Here is a 15,420-nt window from a genome sequence, read left to right as displayed (position 1 = left end):
TATTTGTTGTTGTTGCACTGATTGATTTGTTGACCAAGTGTGTTTTGTAAGGATATTTTGCTTTCTTTTTTTCTTTTCTTTTTTTAGAGGTGGTGTGATTTGATGTGTTTATGACATATTAATACCATATTTTCAGTTTGATTATAATCACTTTTCAGCCCGACGGATTAACTGGTTGCATTTAAAATTGATAAACACATTTTGCATTTCAAGATATTTATTTATTTGATACATCAGTTGAGAGATTTGTTGACTCCCTGTCTTTGTCTTCTAAGCCATTGTTTCCCAAATACATTTCTATTTTTATTTTTTGAAAGATAAGCTTGAAATTGGAATTGTCAAAGAATTGACTCAACCACAAACACACATCCAAGTTTAGCTTTGTTATAATGAACCAGACAATCTTTAGTTATTTCCTGGTTGTTTGTGAAAGTTAGCTGGCTAACTCATTGTTCCTGCTTTGTATTATAACCCTTGGAGTTTCTTCCCAGAAGATTGTTTCTGAAATATTTATCTGTTTACTGTTGCATAGATGCTCTGTCTTCACTGTGGACGTGTTGACATCTGAAGTTGGTCAACAACCAGAGTGTGATCCAAAGAGCAGACATGCCTAACGATTCTACTACAGTCAATTAAAGTATGAAGCTGGCCCTAACTTAAGTCAGCTTTGTTTTATTTGTTAGGATTTGGTGAAGGTACGCACAAAATTTGTGACCCAGGGTGGTTATTTTTTGTCTGTGTACCTGCAGTGTATTCGTTAGTGCACACCTTAGCAAAACATTTTGCAACGGAAAACTATTTATTATTGGACAAATTCAGATTAGTTCCTCTGATTCGGGCATACACCCCAGAAGTGGCTGCTGGTTGGTCAGAGCTGACTTTCTGTCATGGCAACATAACTGACCATAATGTTCTGTCACAGACCATTTTGTTCTCACAAACAGCAGTATGATGGTGTGACTGCCCCCCGACAGACAGCCTGCTCTGAATTATGGAGCAGTCTGGATAGCCCTTATGAAAAATGAATTTACAGTGTTGACCGCTGTCTAACATGAATCCCAGACACTCTGGACACACCAGGCAACACACTCACATACACACACGCTGACCCCCTTATAACACAGATTTGAACCCCTTACCATAAAAACACTTTTGTCCATGACTAACTGAACTCAGACAACACACACAATCTCAATTTCCCCACAAATGGACATAAAGCATTTGCTGTAGCATGCTCTTATGGTAGTTCTGATTAAGTACTTAAGCTTGACTTTTACAGTCTCTGGCATCCTCTTCACATCCACTCTTAATCTTCCCACCTTGTATGTTAAATCAGCCTTCTGCGACTGTTCAATAAGCAGAGGGAAATGGAAAGGCAGACTTCCTCTCGCACACAGAGGGAGGGAGCAGGAGGAGAGAACTCCTCACACCGTTATCACGCGCATCGGGCTGCCGGAGAGATACAGTACCGTACAGTTGTCAGAGGGAGGATTCGGGCTTTCCCGTTACCGGAACAGCATGACCTTAACGGCTGTTTGTGGCTCGTCAACCGTGGTGATCACGCAGAGGACGGGATTGACAGACAGGCGCTCAGAGTGAAGACACTTTCCACAGAAAGTTCGGGTTTGGGTGTCGGTGAACGTGTAAAAACATGAGCACATCGCTTACGCATGCGTCCTGACTTGTCGAGAGACTTCTCTTACGGGTGATTCCAAACGGTAGGCTACCTTTTGTTTGTCTACTCTAAAAACAATTGAAATATGTTTATGGATTGAGATGTGGAAATGTAGGTCAGAGTTCACGGGAGTTATGTTCCTAGATGAAACCAAGTATTCTCATAATGTGTTATGTTGTAGTGGCAACATCTCTCGGGCCTCAAATACAAAACATAAATCTTGTGAGATGTTTTATGAGACGTGTGTAGGCTCAACTGCAGCGTTAACTTTTTTTGACTGCGGGGGAAGTAGCCGGGTGGATCCCATATACACGGGCTCGTTTGATGGGCACCGTATAAATTCGGGTTACAACGGTTAACAACCCACCAATTCTCTCCAATAGTCTGTACTTACGTTCTGCCAAAACCTGTTGCCTAAAACGAGTCGTGTCTCCTGTATTATGTTGATTGTGATGCCTGTGCCAGATACTATGTGTGGTTTGTATTCCAAGCAGAGGCTAAAGCCCAGATATTCGTGACAGAGTAAATTGTGTCAAGCGCAGCTGGAGAGATGGAGTGAGCGGGGGAAATGTGGAGAGAGTGATTCCGTGCGTAAGCGACCTGTCATGTATAATTTCCCGTTTGCTAAACTGCCATCGTTATAATGCGCACCAAGCAGTTCGCCATGTGCGGTGAGCGTGCAGGAGCAAAAAGGCAAACCCACAGGCGCACTCCATGTGTCGTGCAAACTCGTGCAATTTACCTTTGACGTTTTCTTAAAGGCCAAATGCAGCCGTTTTTATCTCACTATCAAATGGTTTCTGAGCAGCAATTAATGTGATGATTTTCAATCAAAATGGTCAACCAGAAATAAAATTAGCTTCTTAGCAAATAGCAATATCTCAAGCAAGAATTTTGCTAGGACTGTCTGGCAGTGGTCTGAGTAAGGAGGGGAAACAGAAAACTCGCTGTTTTTGGCAGAGGTTTAGAACTCTCTTATTGGTCTATTAACTCATTTACCGCCAGGTGATGGCACCAGACAGCCTGAAATGTCAGGGATGGCATTTTAGCCTGTCTTTTCAAACAGCTCTTACACTAAAATGGCATTATCATAATTTTCAGAATGTCACACTATTATTCCAACCTCATAGTGTGGAAATATATATAAAATACATCTAAATAACGTTGGACTGTAATGGGCCTTTTGAGGTTTTTAAATCACAAATGAAACGTTTCTAAAAATTCATAGGATTTAGTGTTACACAATACTTCTGGTCCAATTCATGGAAAGTAGGCTAGGCTACACACTGAAATGAATTGGATGACACTGTTTGCAGGCAATTCATGAATGTCAAAGAAGGTTTTTCCTCTTAAGTGCAAAATTGTATTCATTATATAGCCTACACCCGTTTAGGTAAATTTTATTTCTTCAGGGATCATGCCTCCCTCTGAGCGATTTGACACTCTCCTACGCGCTCTCTCTCTCTCTTTTCATCCTTTCTCTTGCATCTTCTTCTATATTTAGTGTGTCTTCTCATCCGCGTGTCTATCCCGCACTCGCTCTCAGCGGCAGATGAATGGCGCTTCTCCGCACCCTTGCGTTTCCCAGAAGATTGCCGAGAGAGGAGCATTGGCACAGCACAGACGGATTATCCTCGTGTGTAATCCGTGTTTGGTTGCGCTGTCATTTAAAAATACTCTGTTAGGAGAGCAGCTCTAATGAGATGCCACCCTACCTTCGTCTCTTTATCTGTTCTCTCTCTTTCCTCATTCCTTTGCTGGTCATTTAATGCTAGTTTAGTGTTTGTCTGTCTGCCTGTCTGCCTGTGTGTGTGCGTGCACTGGTGGATTTAGTGATTTGGAGACCCCAGGCAGAGGCCAGTACTATAAATGGTTTTATAATAAATATGTAATTTAACTGTAAAAATATTATACAGTGGCAGGTAGCCAGCAGTTACAGTAAGAACGTTGGGCCAGTAACCGAAAGGTTGCTGGTTTGAATCCCTGAGTAAGAGAGTGCAAAATTACTAAAATTGTCAGCGATTAGGTGAATGGATAAACAGAGTCAGGCGCAGGACACAGGTATGAGTGATCTGAATTTACTCTAAATGTAAGCAATGTTCCAACAAGGAAAAATGCAAATATCCAGAGCACAAAGAACGAACCCACATGACAATGACAATCACTCACGAAACAGAAAGAGAAGCCAGAGGGTTAAATAAGGAACATTGATTATGGAATGGAAACCAGGTGTGTATAATGAAGACAAAACGAAAATGAAACATGGATCGGTGGTGACTAGAAAGCCGGTGACCGCCGAACGCCGCCCGAACAAGGAGAGGGACCAACTTCGGTGGAAGTCGTGTCAAGAATGTAGAAATGTATTACCTTCTTAATGTGCCATGAACACAACCATTCATGTTTTCATCTGATTGTCAAACAAATCACTTCAGAAAGTAGGTTACCTTTGTGGGTTCATCCCAAAATAAATCATTCCAGCATCCGAAACCATTTTACAGGAGAGAAAGCATCTGAGCGAGCAAAACAGCGCCCCTCTGTCTTACTATATGTAGCCCATGTAACTGATGCTGTCTGGCCAAAAATAGTATGATATGGGCCTTGACGAAAATGGCAGTATTATCAGCAGTACAGTACCTGTCTTTTTGTGGAAGAAATGCATTCATTTAGGTTATTTTTGTATTTTATTTTCTCTGCTCTGAACACACCTCATTGCTGCAGCTTAATTTCAGTGAAAGTCACGTTTTCAATCATATCAAGGGAAACAAAGCACGAACTCTGTCGGGTTAGAGTGGAGCATGGGGGGTCCTCAAGCTGTGAAATTATATTTAAATTATATATGCCCAGCTCTTGAGGCCCCTTGATGATGTGAGGCCTGAGGCAATTGCCTCGTCTGCCTAATGGTAAGTCTGCCGCTGTGTGTTCTGTGTATGCTCTCTCCTTGAAATGATGACACTTCAACAAAAAGACCCCAGCGCAAAGCTCCTAAAACCTCAGTCCTCTTGCCGTTCCTAAGGTCTCTTTTTACTGGTGGTTTAGATGCCTCACCCCTCAACCTTGTGATAGGAGGATGATGATGCTAAGGGGTAACTTACAGTGCCTTGCGAAAGTATTCGGCCCCCTTGAACTTTGCGTCCTTTTGCCACATTTCAGGCTTCAAACATAAAGATATAAAACTGTATCTTTTGTGAAGAATCAACAACAAGTGGGACACAATCATGAAGTGGAACGACATTTATTGGATATTTCAAACTTTTTTAACAAATCAAAAACTGAAAAATTGGGCGTGCAAAATTATTCAGCACCTTTACTTTCAGTGCAGCAAACTCTCTCCAGAAGTTCAGTGAGGATCTCTGAATGATCCAATGTTGACCTAAATGACTAATGATGATAAATACAATCCACCTGTGTGTAATCAAGTCTCCGTATAAATGCACCTGCACTGTGATAGTTTCAGAGGTCCGTTAAAAGCGCAGAGAGCATCATGAAGAACAAGGAACGCACCAGGCAGGTCCGAGATACTGTTGTGAAGAAGTTTAAAGCCGGATTTGGATACAAAAAGATTTCCCAAGCTTTAAACATCCCAAGGAGCACTGTGCAAGCGATAATATTGAAATGGAAGGAGTATCAGACCACTGCAAATCTACCAAGACCTGGCCGTCCCTCTAAACTTTCAGCTCATACAAGGAGAAGACTGATCAGAGATGCAGCCAAGAGGCCCATGATCACTCTGGATGAACTGCAGAGATCTACAGCTGAGGTGGGAGACTCTGTCCATAGGACAACAATCAGTCGTATATTGCACAAATCTGGCCTTTATGGAAGAGTGGCAAGAAGAAAGCCATTTCTTAAAGATATCCATAAAAAGTGTTGTTTAAAGTTTGCCACAAGCCACCTGGGAGACACACCAAACATGTGGAAGAAGGTGCTCTGGTCAGATGAAACCAAAATGTATCTTTTTGTCAACAATGCAAAACGTTATGTTTGGCGTACAAGCAACACAGCTCATCACCCTGAACACACCATCCCCACTGTCAAACATGGTGGTGGCAGCATCATGGTTTGGGCCTGCTTTTCTTCAGCAGGGACAGGGAAGATGGTTAAAATTGATGGGAAGATGGATGGAGCCAAATACAGGACCATTCTGGAAGAAAACCTGATGGAGTCTTCAAAAGACCTGAGACTGGGACGGAGATTTGTCTTCCAACAAGACAATGATCCAAAACATAAAGCAAAATCTACAATGGAATGGTTAAAAAATAAACATATCCAGGTGTTAGAATGGCCAAGTCAAAGTCCAGACCTGAATCCAATCGAGAATCTGTGGAAAGAACTGAAAACTGCTGTTCACAAATGCTCTCCATCCAACCTCACTGAGCTCGAGCTGTTTTGCAAGGAGGAATGGGAAAAAATGTGCTCTCGATGTGCAAAACTGATAGAGACATACCCCAAGCGACTTACAGCTGTAATTGCAGCAAAAGGTGTCGCTACAAAGTATTAACTTAAGGGGGCTGAATAATTTTGCACGCCCAATTTTTCAGTTTTTGATTTGTTAAAAAAGTTTGAAATATCCAATAAATGTCGTTCCACTTCATGATTGTGTCCCACTTGTTGTTGATTCTTCACAAAAAAAATACAGTTTTATATCTTTATGTTTGAAGCCTGAAATGCGGCAAAAGGTCGCAAAGTTCAAGGGGGGCGAATACTTTCGCAAGGCACTGTATCTCCACAGGTAGCGCTGAGCAGTTATTAGGGACCACAGTGCATCATCATCATAAAAGCCCAACTCTTCAAACCACACACAGCTATAGCAGGAAGAACCAGGTAAAAGCTTGGAACAGAACAGTAGAACCAGGTAAACATTTAGAACAGAACAGTAGAACCAGGTAAAAGCTTGAACATTAGAACCAGGTAAATGTTTGGAACAGAACAGTAGAACCAGTTAAAGGCGTTGAACAGAACAGTAGAACCAGTTAAAAGATGATAGATGTTCTCTACTACTGCAGCCCTCATCCTCCACATAAAACACCCGTTCTGCCAGTCACATTCTGTTAAAGGTCCCCAAAGCGCACACATCCCTGGGTCGCTCCTCTTTTCAGTTCGCTGCAGCTAGCGACTGGAACGAGCTGCAACAAACACTCAAACTGGACAGTTTTATATCCATCTCTTCATTCAAAGATTCCGTCATGGACACTCTTACTGAGAGTTGTGGCTGCTTCGTGTGATGTATTGTTGTCTCTACCTTCTTGCCCTTTGTGGTGTTGTCTGTGCCCAATGTTTGTACCATGTTTTGTGGCGCTACCATGTTGTGCTGCTACCATGCTGTGTTGTCATGTGTTGCTGCCATGCTATGTTGTTGTCTTAGGTCTCTCTTTATGTAGTGTTGTGGTGTCTCTCTTGTTGTGATGTGTGTTCTGTCGTATATTTTTAATCTCAGCCTCAGTCCCCGAAGGAGAGCTTTTGCCTTTTGGTAGGCCAACATTGTAAATAAGAATTTGTTCTTAACGGACTTGCCTAGATAAATAAAAGCTTGGAACAGGACAGTAGAACCAGTTAAAAGCTTGGAACAGGACAGTAGAACCAGTTAAAAGCTTGGAACAGGACAGTAGAACCAGTTAAAAGCTTGGAACAGGACAGTAGAACCAGTTAAAAGCTTGGAACAGGACAGTAGAACCAGTTAAAAGCTTGGAACAGGACAGTAGTACCAGTTAAAAGCTTGGAACAGGACAGTAGAACCAGTTAAAAGCTTGGAACAGGACAGTAGTACCAGTTAAAAGCTCGGAACAGGACAGTAGTACCAGTTAAAAGCTTAGAACAGGACAGTAGAACCAGTTAAAAGCTTGGAACAGGACAGTAGTACCAGTTAAAAGCTCAGAACAGGACAGTAGTACCAGTTAAAAGCTTAGAACAGGACAGTAGAACCAGTTAAAAGCTTCAACAGTAGAACCAGTTAAAGGCCCAGTGCAGTCAAAACATTTTATATATATTTCCACACTGAGTTTGGAATAATATGGTGAAAATTAAGATAATGTCATTTTAGTGTAAGAGCTGTTTGAAAAGTTCACATGAGTTTTGGCCTGCCTGGTGACATCACCATGCGGTATAAGTTAATAGACCAATAACAGAGTTTCAAACCTCTCTGCCAATAATAGCTTGTTTTTAGGTCACAGATCCCTCGCATTAGGCTCATCCAATTAGGCCCTTCACTCAGACCACTCCCAGGCAGTCTGAGCAAAATTGTTGCTTGAGAAATTGCTGTTTGCTAAAAAGCTACTTTTTTTACAATTTTTAGTGAAAAAAATAACAACAGTAAGGTACTTAATTGATTTGATATTGAGATAAAAATGACTGCACTGGGCCTTTAAAAGCTTCAACAGTAGAACCAATTAAAAGCATGTCTCCTCCTGCCTTACTTTAACCTTCATGTTCTCCCTGTGTGCTAGCTAGCATACAAACAGTGTGTTTACAGGCCTAGGGCACAGAGGACTGTGTGGTTGTAGTTTATCTGTGTCTTCTAAAAACGGAAGCAGTCTCTTACAGGATTGGTGGAGAATGTGGTTGGACTACTTTATGGGAAAAGCACCTTCTGCTGTTAGAGCAATAGGAGATGTGAACCGAAGGGAGGGAGGGAGGGAGGGAGGGAGGGGGAGGGAGGGAGTGGGTGAGTAACGGAGGGAGGAAGGAAGGGAATGTCTAAATTGATGAGAGGGCTACTGTATGAGAGACACGTGGACAGAGGGGAAATGTAAGGAGAAAAATATGGTAAGGAGTGAGGAGGGGGAATGTAGGGAAGGAGGGAATAGATGGTGGATGGAGGGAATAGATGGTGGATGGAGGGAGTAGATGGTGAATGTAGGGATGGAAGGAATAGATGGCAAATGTAGGGACAGAGGATGGAGGGAATAGATGGTGAATGTAGGGACAGGATGGAGGGAATAGATGGTGAATGTAGGGACGGGATGGAGGGAATAGATGGTGAATGTAGGGACAGGATGGAGGGAATAGATAGTGAATGTAGGGACAGGGGATGGAGGGAATAGATGGTGAATGTAGGGACATGATGATGAATGTAGGGACAGGGGATGGAGGGAATAGATGGTGAATGTAGGGACAGGGGATGGAGGGAATAGATGGTGAATGTAGAAACAGGGTGGAGGGAATAGATGGTGAATGTAGGGACAGGGGATGGAGGGAATAGATGGTGAATGTAGAAACAGGGTGGAGGGAATAGATGGTGAATGTAGGGACAGGGTGGAGGGAATAGATGGTGAATGTAGAAACAGGGTGGAGGGAATAGATGGTGAATGTAGGGACAGGATGGAGGGAATAGATGGTGAATGTAGGGACAGGGGATGGAGGGAATAGATGGTGAATGTAGGGACAGGGGATGGAGGGAATAGATGGTGAATGTAGGGACAGGGGATGGAGGGAATAGATGGTGAATGTAGGGACAGGATGGAGGGAATAGATGGTGAATGTAGGGACAGGATGGAGGGAATAGATGGTGAATGTAGGGACAGGATGGAGGGAATAGATGGTGAATGTAGGGACAGGATGGAGGGAATAGATGGTGAATGTAGGGACAGTGGATGGAGGGAATAGATGGTGAATGTAGGGACAGGGGATGGAGGGAATAGATGGTGAATGTAGGGACAGGATGGAGGGAATAGATGGTGAATGTAAGAGGGAGGGAGGGAGATGGAAGTGATGGAGACAGACGAGAGTCAAACGGGAGGATGGAGAGGTGAGAGAAGGACAGGATGGAGGGAATAGATGGTGAATGTAAGAGGGAGGGAGATGGAAGTGATGGAGACAGACGAGAGTCAAACGGGAGGATGGAGAGAGGAGAGCAAAGGACAGGATGGAGGGAATAGATGGTGAAAGTAAGAGGGAGGGAGATGGAAGTGATGGAGACAGACGAGAGTCAAACAGGAGGATGGAGAGAGGTGAGCGAAGGACAGGATGGAGGGAATAGATGGTGAATGTAAGAGGGAGGGAGATGGAAGTGATGGAGACAGACGAGAGTCAAACGGGAGGATGGAGAGAGGTGAGCGAAGGACAGGATGAAAGGAAGACAGGCAGGGAATGAATGACAGCCAGTGCCTGTTCTGTGAAGGAGCCAGTTCCCATGGCAATACTTTGTCTCTGTGCGATGATGCTCGTCGACTGGAGAGTCTGGTGGAGGCTAGGGCTGTCTGGAGGTTTCTCTCCCCTCCTCTCACTCTCTCCCTGCTATACTCACTCTCTTGTTTTTCTCTCTCACTCTGGTGAGAGACATTGAGAGGTGGGAAGATGGAGTGAGAGAGAGAGAAGCAAGAGAGTATCTCTCACTCCATCTTCCCTCTCTTAATCCCTCTCTCTCAATCCCTCTCTCAATCTCGCTCTCTCTCTCTCTCTGTGTGTGTGAGAATTTTCTCTCCAACTCATTATAGAAGATAACAGCCTGAAGATGAGTTTCCTCTTGAAGTTATTGAAAATGAAGGCATGTTCTCCATGAATTTACCTGGATGAGTAAGGAGAGAAAACAATCTACGGGAAGATGAATTATGTGATTGCATCTAAAATGTTGTTGATTCATAGCTGTAAAGGCCCAGTGCAGTACTTCCCTCGCTGCAGATATTTATTTAACCTTTATTTAACCAGGAAGTGCTGATTTGAAATCTTTTTCAAGAGCGTCCTGGCCAAGATAGGCAGCACAAAGTCATTACACAATTCCAGACAGTTAACATGAAAAACTACAGGTAATCTAGTAATAAAAAACCCATTTAATTCACAGGAGTACAACACAATCATAAAACAGCGAGAGTCAAAGAATCATTGGAGAGTCAAGGAATCAGCCTCAAAATCCTTCATCAATGATTTAAAAACACCAATCGGGACAAGTTCTTCCAGTTTAAAAGTATTTTGTAAGTCGTTCCAAGCCGATGGCGCAGAGTACATAAAAGCCCTTTTACAAAATTCAGTTCGAACAGTTAGCAAATACAGGACTAGTAGAGAAAATATTTTTTTTAATTCTGATTTCTCAGGGGTTGCTGCAGCACCCCTACTCCCCGTGGCTATGTGTTCATTATACGTTTTTAACTTTTAGGCAAGCATGTTACTCTCTGCTGTACAAACACACTTCATCACCAGCAGTGAGAGGCTATACAGTGGGGCAAAAAAGTATTTAGTCAGCCACCAATTGTGCAAGTTCTCCCACTTAAAAAGATGAGAGAGGCCTCCATGCAGATCTCCTCTAGAGCAGTGATGTTTTGGGGCTGTTGCTGGGCAACACGGACTTTCAACTCCCTCCAAAGATTTTCTATGGGGTTGAGATCTGGAGACTGACTAGGCCACTCCAGGACCGTGAAATGCTTCTTACGAAGCCACTCCTTCGTTGCCCAGGCGGTGTGTTTGGGATCATTGGCATGCTGAAAGACCCAGCCACATTTCATCTTCAATGCCCTTGCTGATGGAAGGAGGTTTTCACTCAAAATCTCACGATACATGGCCCCATTCATTCTTTCCTTTACACGGATCAGTCGTCCTGGTCCCTTTGCAGACAAACAGCCCCAAAGCATGATGTTTCCACCTCCATGCTTCACAGTAGGTATGGTGTTCTTTGGATGCAACTCAGCATTCTTTGTCCATGACGAGTTGAGTTTTTACCAAAAAGTTCTATTTTGGTTTCATCTGACCATATGACATTCTCCCAATCTTCTTCTGGATCATCCAAATGCTCTCTAGCAAACTTCAGACGGGCTTGGACATGTACTGGCTTAAGAATGGGGACACGTCTGGCACTGCATGATTTGAGTCCCTGGCGGCGTAGTGTGTTACTGATGGTAGGCTTTGTTACTTTGGTCCCAGCTCTCTGCAGGTCATCCACTATGTCTCCCCGTGTGGTTCTGGGATTTTTGCTCACCGTTCATGTGATCATTTTGACCCCACGGGGTGAGATCTTGCATGGAGCCCCAGATCGAGGGAGATTATCAGTGGTCTTGTATGTCTTCCATTTCCTAATAAATTCTCCCACAGTTGATTTCTTCAAACCAAGCTGCTTACCTATTGCAGATTCAGTCTTCCCAGCCTGGTGCAGGTCTACAATTTTGTTTCTGGTGTCCTTTGACAGCTCTTTGGTCTTGGCCATAGTGGAGTTTGGAGTGTGACTGTTTGAGGTTGTGGACAGGTGTCTTTTATACTGATGACAAGTTCAAACAGGTGCCATTAATACAGGTAACAAGTGGAGGACAGAGGAGCCTCTTAAATAAGAAGTTACAGGTCTGTGAGAGACAGAAATTTTGCTTGTTTGAAGGTGACCAAATACTTATTTTCCACCATAATTTGCAAATAAATTCATTAAAAATCCTACAATGTGATTTTTCTGGATTTTTTTTTCTCCTTTTGTCTGTCATAGTTGAAGTGTACCTATATGATGAAAATTACAGGCCTCATCTTTTTAAGTGGGAGAACTTGCACAATTGGTGGCTGACTAAATACTTTTTTGCCCCACTGTATGTTGTAAATCTGTGACTCTATGCAGTCCGTTTTGCTGTTAGTTCAGTTAATGTCTGTGTCTGAGCTGCTGTGAGCCTAAAGGGACTTGGTGGACACTCTGCTCACACACACACCCTTCCTGGCTGAGGTTGGTCCACATTCTCCTCATTCACACACACACACACACACACACCTCTCCGTATTGGCTCAGTGTGACTTTAACCCCACACACACACACACACTGTCGTCTCCGTGCGGCTCTAACCAGCCATGTCTGGCGGGGATATTAACGTAACCACAGAGACGGTCTGAGCGTAGCGACGCTGTCACAACGGATTAGCCTGACAACGCTCCGCTCCACCCAACTGATTTCTGGAGCCTCCGTTCCTCTCTTCTTCTTCTCTCATGTTTTCTCGCTCATATACCCTGTCCTCTCAAAATCCTCATCTACTCCTCCTCCGTTCCTCTGCCCTGCCTTTCCCCTTCTTTCTCTGCTTTCCTCTTTTCCCTAACTGTCACCCCTAGTTCCCTAACTGTCACCCCTAGTTCCCTAACTGTCACCCCTAGTTCCCTAACTGTCACCCCTAGTTCCTATTGGTTAGAGTGTTGGGCCAGTAACCGAAAGGTTGCTGGATTGAATCCCCGAGCTGACAAGGTAAAAATCTGCCCCAGTTGTACAACTGAATAGGTATCCCCCTTTCTCTTAACTGTCATTCCTAGTTCCTTAACTGTCATTCCTAGTTCCTTAACTGTCATTCCTAGTTCCTTAACTGTCATTCCTAGTTCCTTAACTGTCATTCCTAGTTCCTTAACTGTTATTCCTAGTTCCTTAACTGTCATCCTTAGTTCTGTTTGCTTCTTTTCTCTATGGTTCTATACTGTGCTCTATACGTTTACCCTTTATCAGTATGTCTTCTCCTTAGCTTCCCTCCTCTCCTCCTCCTCTCCTTTCCTTCTCTCGTCTCCTCGAGTCCTAATGTCGTCATGGTCAACAGGGCAAGAAATCAGTCTCTCATTTCTGTTTTAACTCATTCTGATCAAACATGTCGCTCCCAATCGCCCAGATTTGATTACCAGGATGGCCGTATCCGAGGCGACCAGGCATGTAATGGTTGACACATTCATATTCCTGTATTATTGGTGTGTGTCTGTGTTTGTGCCTGTGTGTGTGCATGGTTGTGTGTGTGTGTTGTGACACATTACACCCCATGGTTGTGTCTCACGGCAGGCAGAGGGAGGATTTAATGCTCTGATGCAACACCTTGTCTCTGACTGTTATATATTTAGAAACAAGTTTTTCTTTATGCAAATATCTTTTTTCTCTCACCCCATCTTTGTTTTTTTCTCACTCCTCTCCCCTTCCATCCCTCTCTCTCTCTCTCTCTCTCTCTCACTCTCTCTCTCTCTCTCTCTCTCCCCTTCCCCGCTCTCTCTCTCCCCTTCCCCCCTCTCTCTCTCTCTCTCTCCATCTCTCTCTCCCCTTCCATCTCTCTCTCTCTCCTTCCCTCTCTCTCTCTCTCTCTCCATATCTCTCTCATCTCTCCTTCCCTCTCTCCATCTCTCCCTCCCTCTCTCTCTCTCTCCATCTCTCTCCCCTTCCCTCTCTCTCCTTCCCTCTCTCTCTCCCCTTCCCTCTCTCTGTCTCCATCTCTCTCACCCCTTCCCTCTCTCTCTCCTTCCCTCTCTCTCTCTCTCTCTCTCTCTCTCCATCTCTCTCCCCTTCCCTCTCTCTTTCTCTCTCCTTCCCTCTCTCTCCCCATCCCTCTCTCTCACCCACTCCTCTCACTCTCCCCCTCCCTCTCTCTCACCCACTCATCTCACTCTCCATCTCTCTCACTCTCTTTCTCTCTCCATCTCTCTCTCTCTCTCTCTCCATCTCTCTCTCTTTCTCTCTCTCTCTCCTTCATCTCTCTCTCATCTCTCTCTCTCTCTCTCTCTCTTTATCTCTCCTTCCCTCTCTCCATCTCTCCTACCCTCTCTCTCTCCATCTCTCTCCCCTTCCCTCTCTCTCTCTCTCCTTCCCTCTCTCTCTCCCCTTCCCTCTCTCTCTCCTTCCCTCTCTCTCTCTCTCTCCATCTCTCTCCCCTTCCCTCTCTCTCACCCACTCCTCTCACTCTCCATCTCTCTCTCTCTCTCTCTCTCTCTCTCTCTTTCTCTCCATCTCTCTCTCCCCTTCACTCTCTCTCTCTCTCACTCCTCTTTCTCTCCATCTCATTCTCTCTCCTCCTCTCTTATCTCCCTGGCTTTCTCTCTTCCTTTCAATCTCCTCTTTCTCTGTCTCTCTCTCTCCCCCCAGCCCTCTGCCTGCAGGGTGATGGGCTGCAGGCTTCCTAAGCTGCGGAGGGAGGGGGAGGAGAGGAGTCCCGGGAAGATTTTTTCAACCCTCCGACGGCCACAGGTGGAGACCAAGGTGGGCGTGGCCTACACCTACCACTTCCTGGACTTCTTGCTGGGGAAAGAAGGTACGTATACGGACAGACACACACACTCTTCTAGATCCAGTAGTCAATTCCAATTCGACTCTTAGTCATCAGAACAGATTACACAGGACTCCATCCAGATGTATATGAAGTGGCTAGAAGTCTACTTTTGGCCTCCCGAGTGGAGCAGCGGTCTAAGGCACTGCATCGCTGTGCTAGAGGCGTCACTACAGATCTTGGTTCGATCCTAGGCTGTGTCGCAGCCGGCCGCGAACAGGAGACCCGTGAGGCGGCGCACAATTGGCCCAGCATCGTCCGGGTTACGACTCGTGTGGCGGGTCGGGCGCATTCACACTGACACGATCACCAGTTGGACGGTTTTTCCTCCAACACATTGGTGCTGCTGGCTTCCGGGTTAAGCGAGCAGTGTGTCAAGAAGCAGGGTTGTGTTTGAGCAGTGTGTCAAGAAGAAGGGTTGTGTTTCGTAGGATGCATGGCTCTCGACCTGTGTGTGTGTCTGTGTGCCTGTGTGTGCCTGTGTGCCTGTGTGTGCCTGTGTGCCTGTGTGTGTGCGTGTGTGTGTGTGTGTGTGTGTGTGTGTGTGTGTGTGTGTGTGTGTGTGTGTGTGTGTGTCTGTGTGTGTGTGTGTGTGTGTGTGTGTGCCGGTGTGTGTCTGTGTGTGTGTGTGTCTGTGTGTGTGTGTGTGTGTGTGTGTCTGCAGTTTTTTGGAGCTGTTTGATGAGAAGCCCCAGGAGGCTGCTGGGTTCTAAATATACTAATTCTGCTATTGTGACAGAACACAAGGGATTGTGCAGAGAGTGAAAAAAGAGAGTTGGGGAGATGTTTCTGGAT

General features: G+C 44.7%; 1 protein-coding gene across 1 annotated transcript in view; it reads left to right on the top strand.

Annotated features, from left to right (window-relative positions):
* The first annotated feature begins 1,422 nt into the window (after positions 1-1,422).
* Positions 1,423-15,420, top strand: part of LOC135549039 (raftlin-like) — a 67,270-nt gene continuing 53,272 nt past the window's right edge. The window contains exons 1-2 of the mRNA XM_064979108.1: positions 1,423-1,718; positions 14,445-14,610. Coding sequence (XP_064835180.1) covers positions 14,463-14,610 — 148 coding nt within the window. The 5' untranslated portion in view covers positions 1,423-1,718; positions 14,445-14,462. The remainder of the gene's footprint in view (positions 1,719-14,444; positions 14,611-15,420) is intronic.

This window comes from Oncorhynchus masou, chromosome 12 (genome assembly GCF_036934945.1).
Source record: "Oncorhynchus masou masou isolate Uvic2021 chromosome 12, UVic_Omas_1.1, whole genome shotgun sequence".
NCBI classification, from domain to species: Eukaryota; Metazoa; Chordata; class Actinopteri; order Salmoniformes; family Salmonidae; genus Oncorhynchus; species Oncorhynchus masou.
This window is presented reverse-complemented; position numbering and strand designations above follow the sequence as displayed.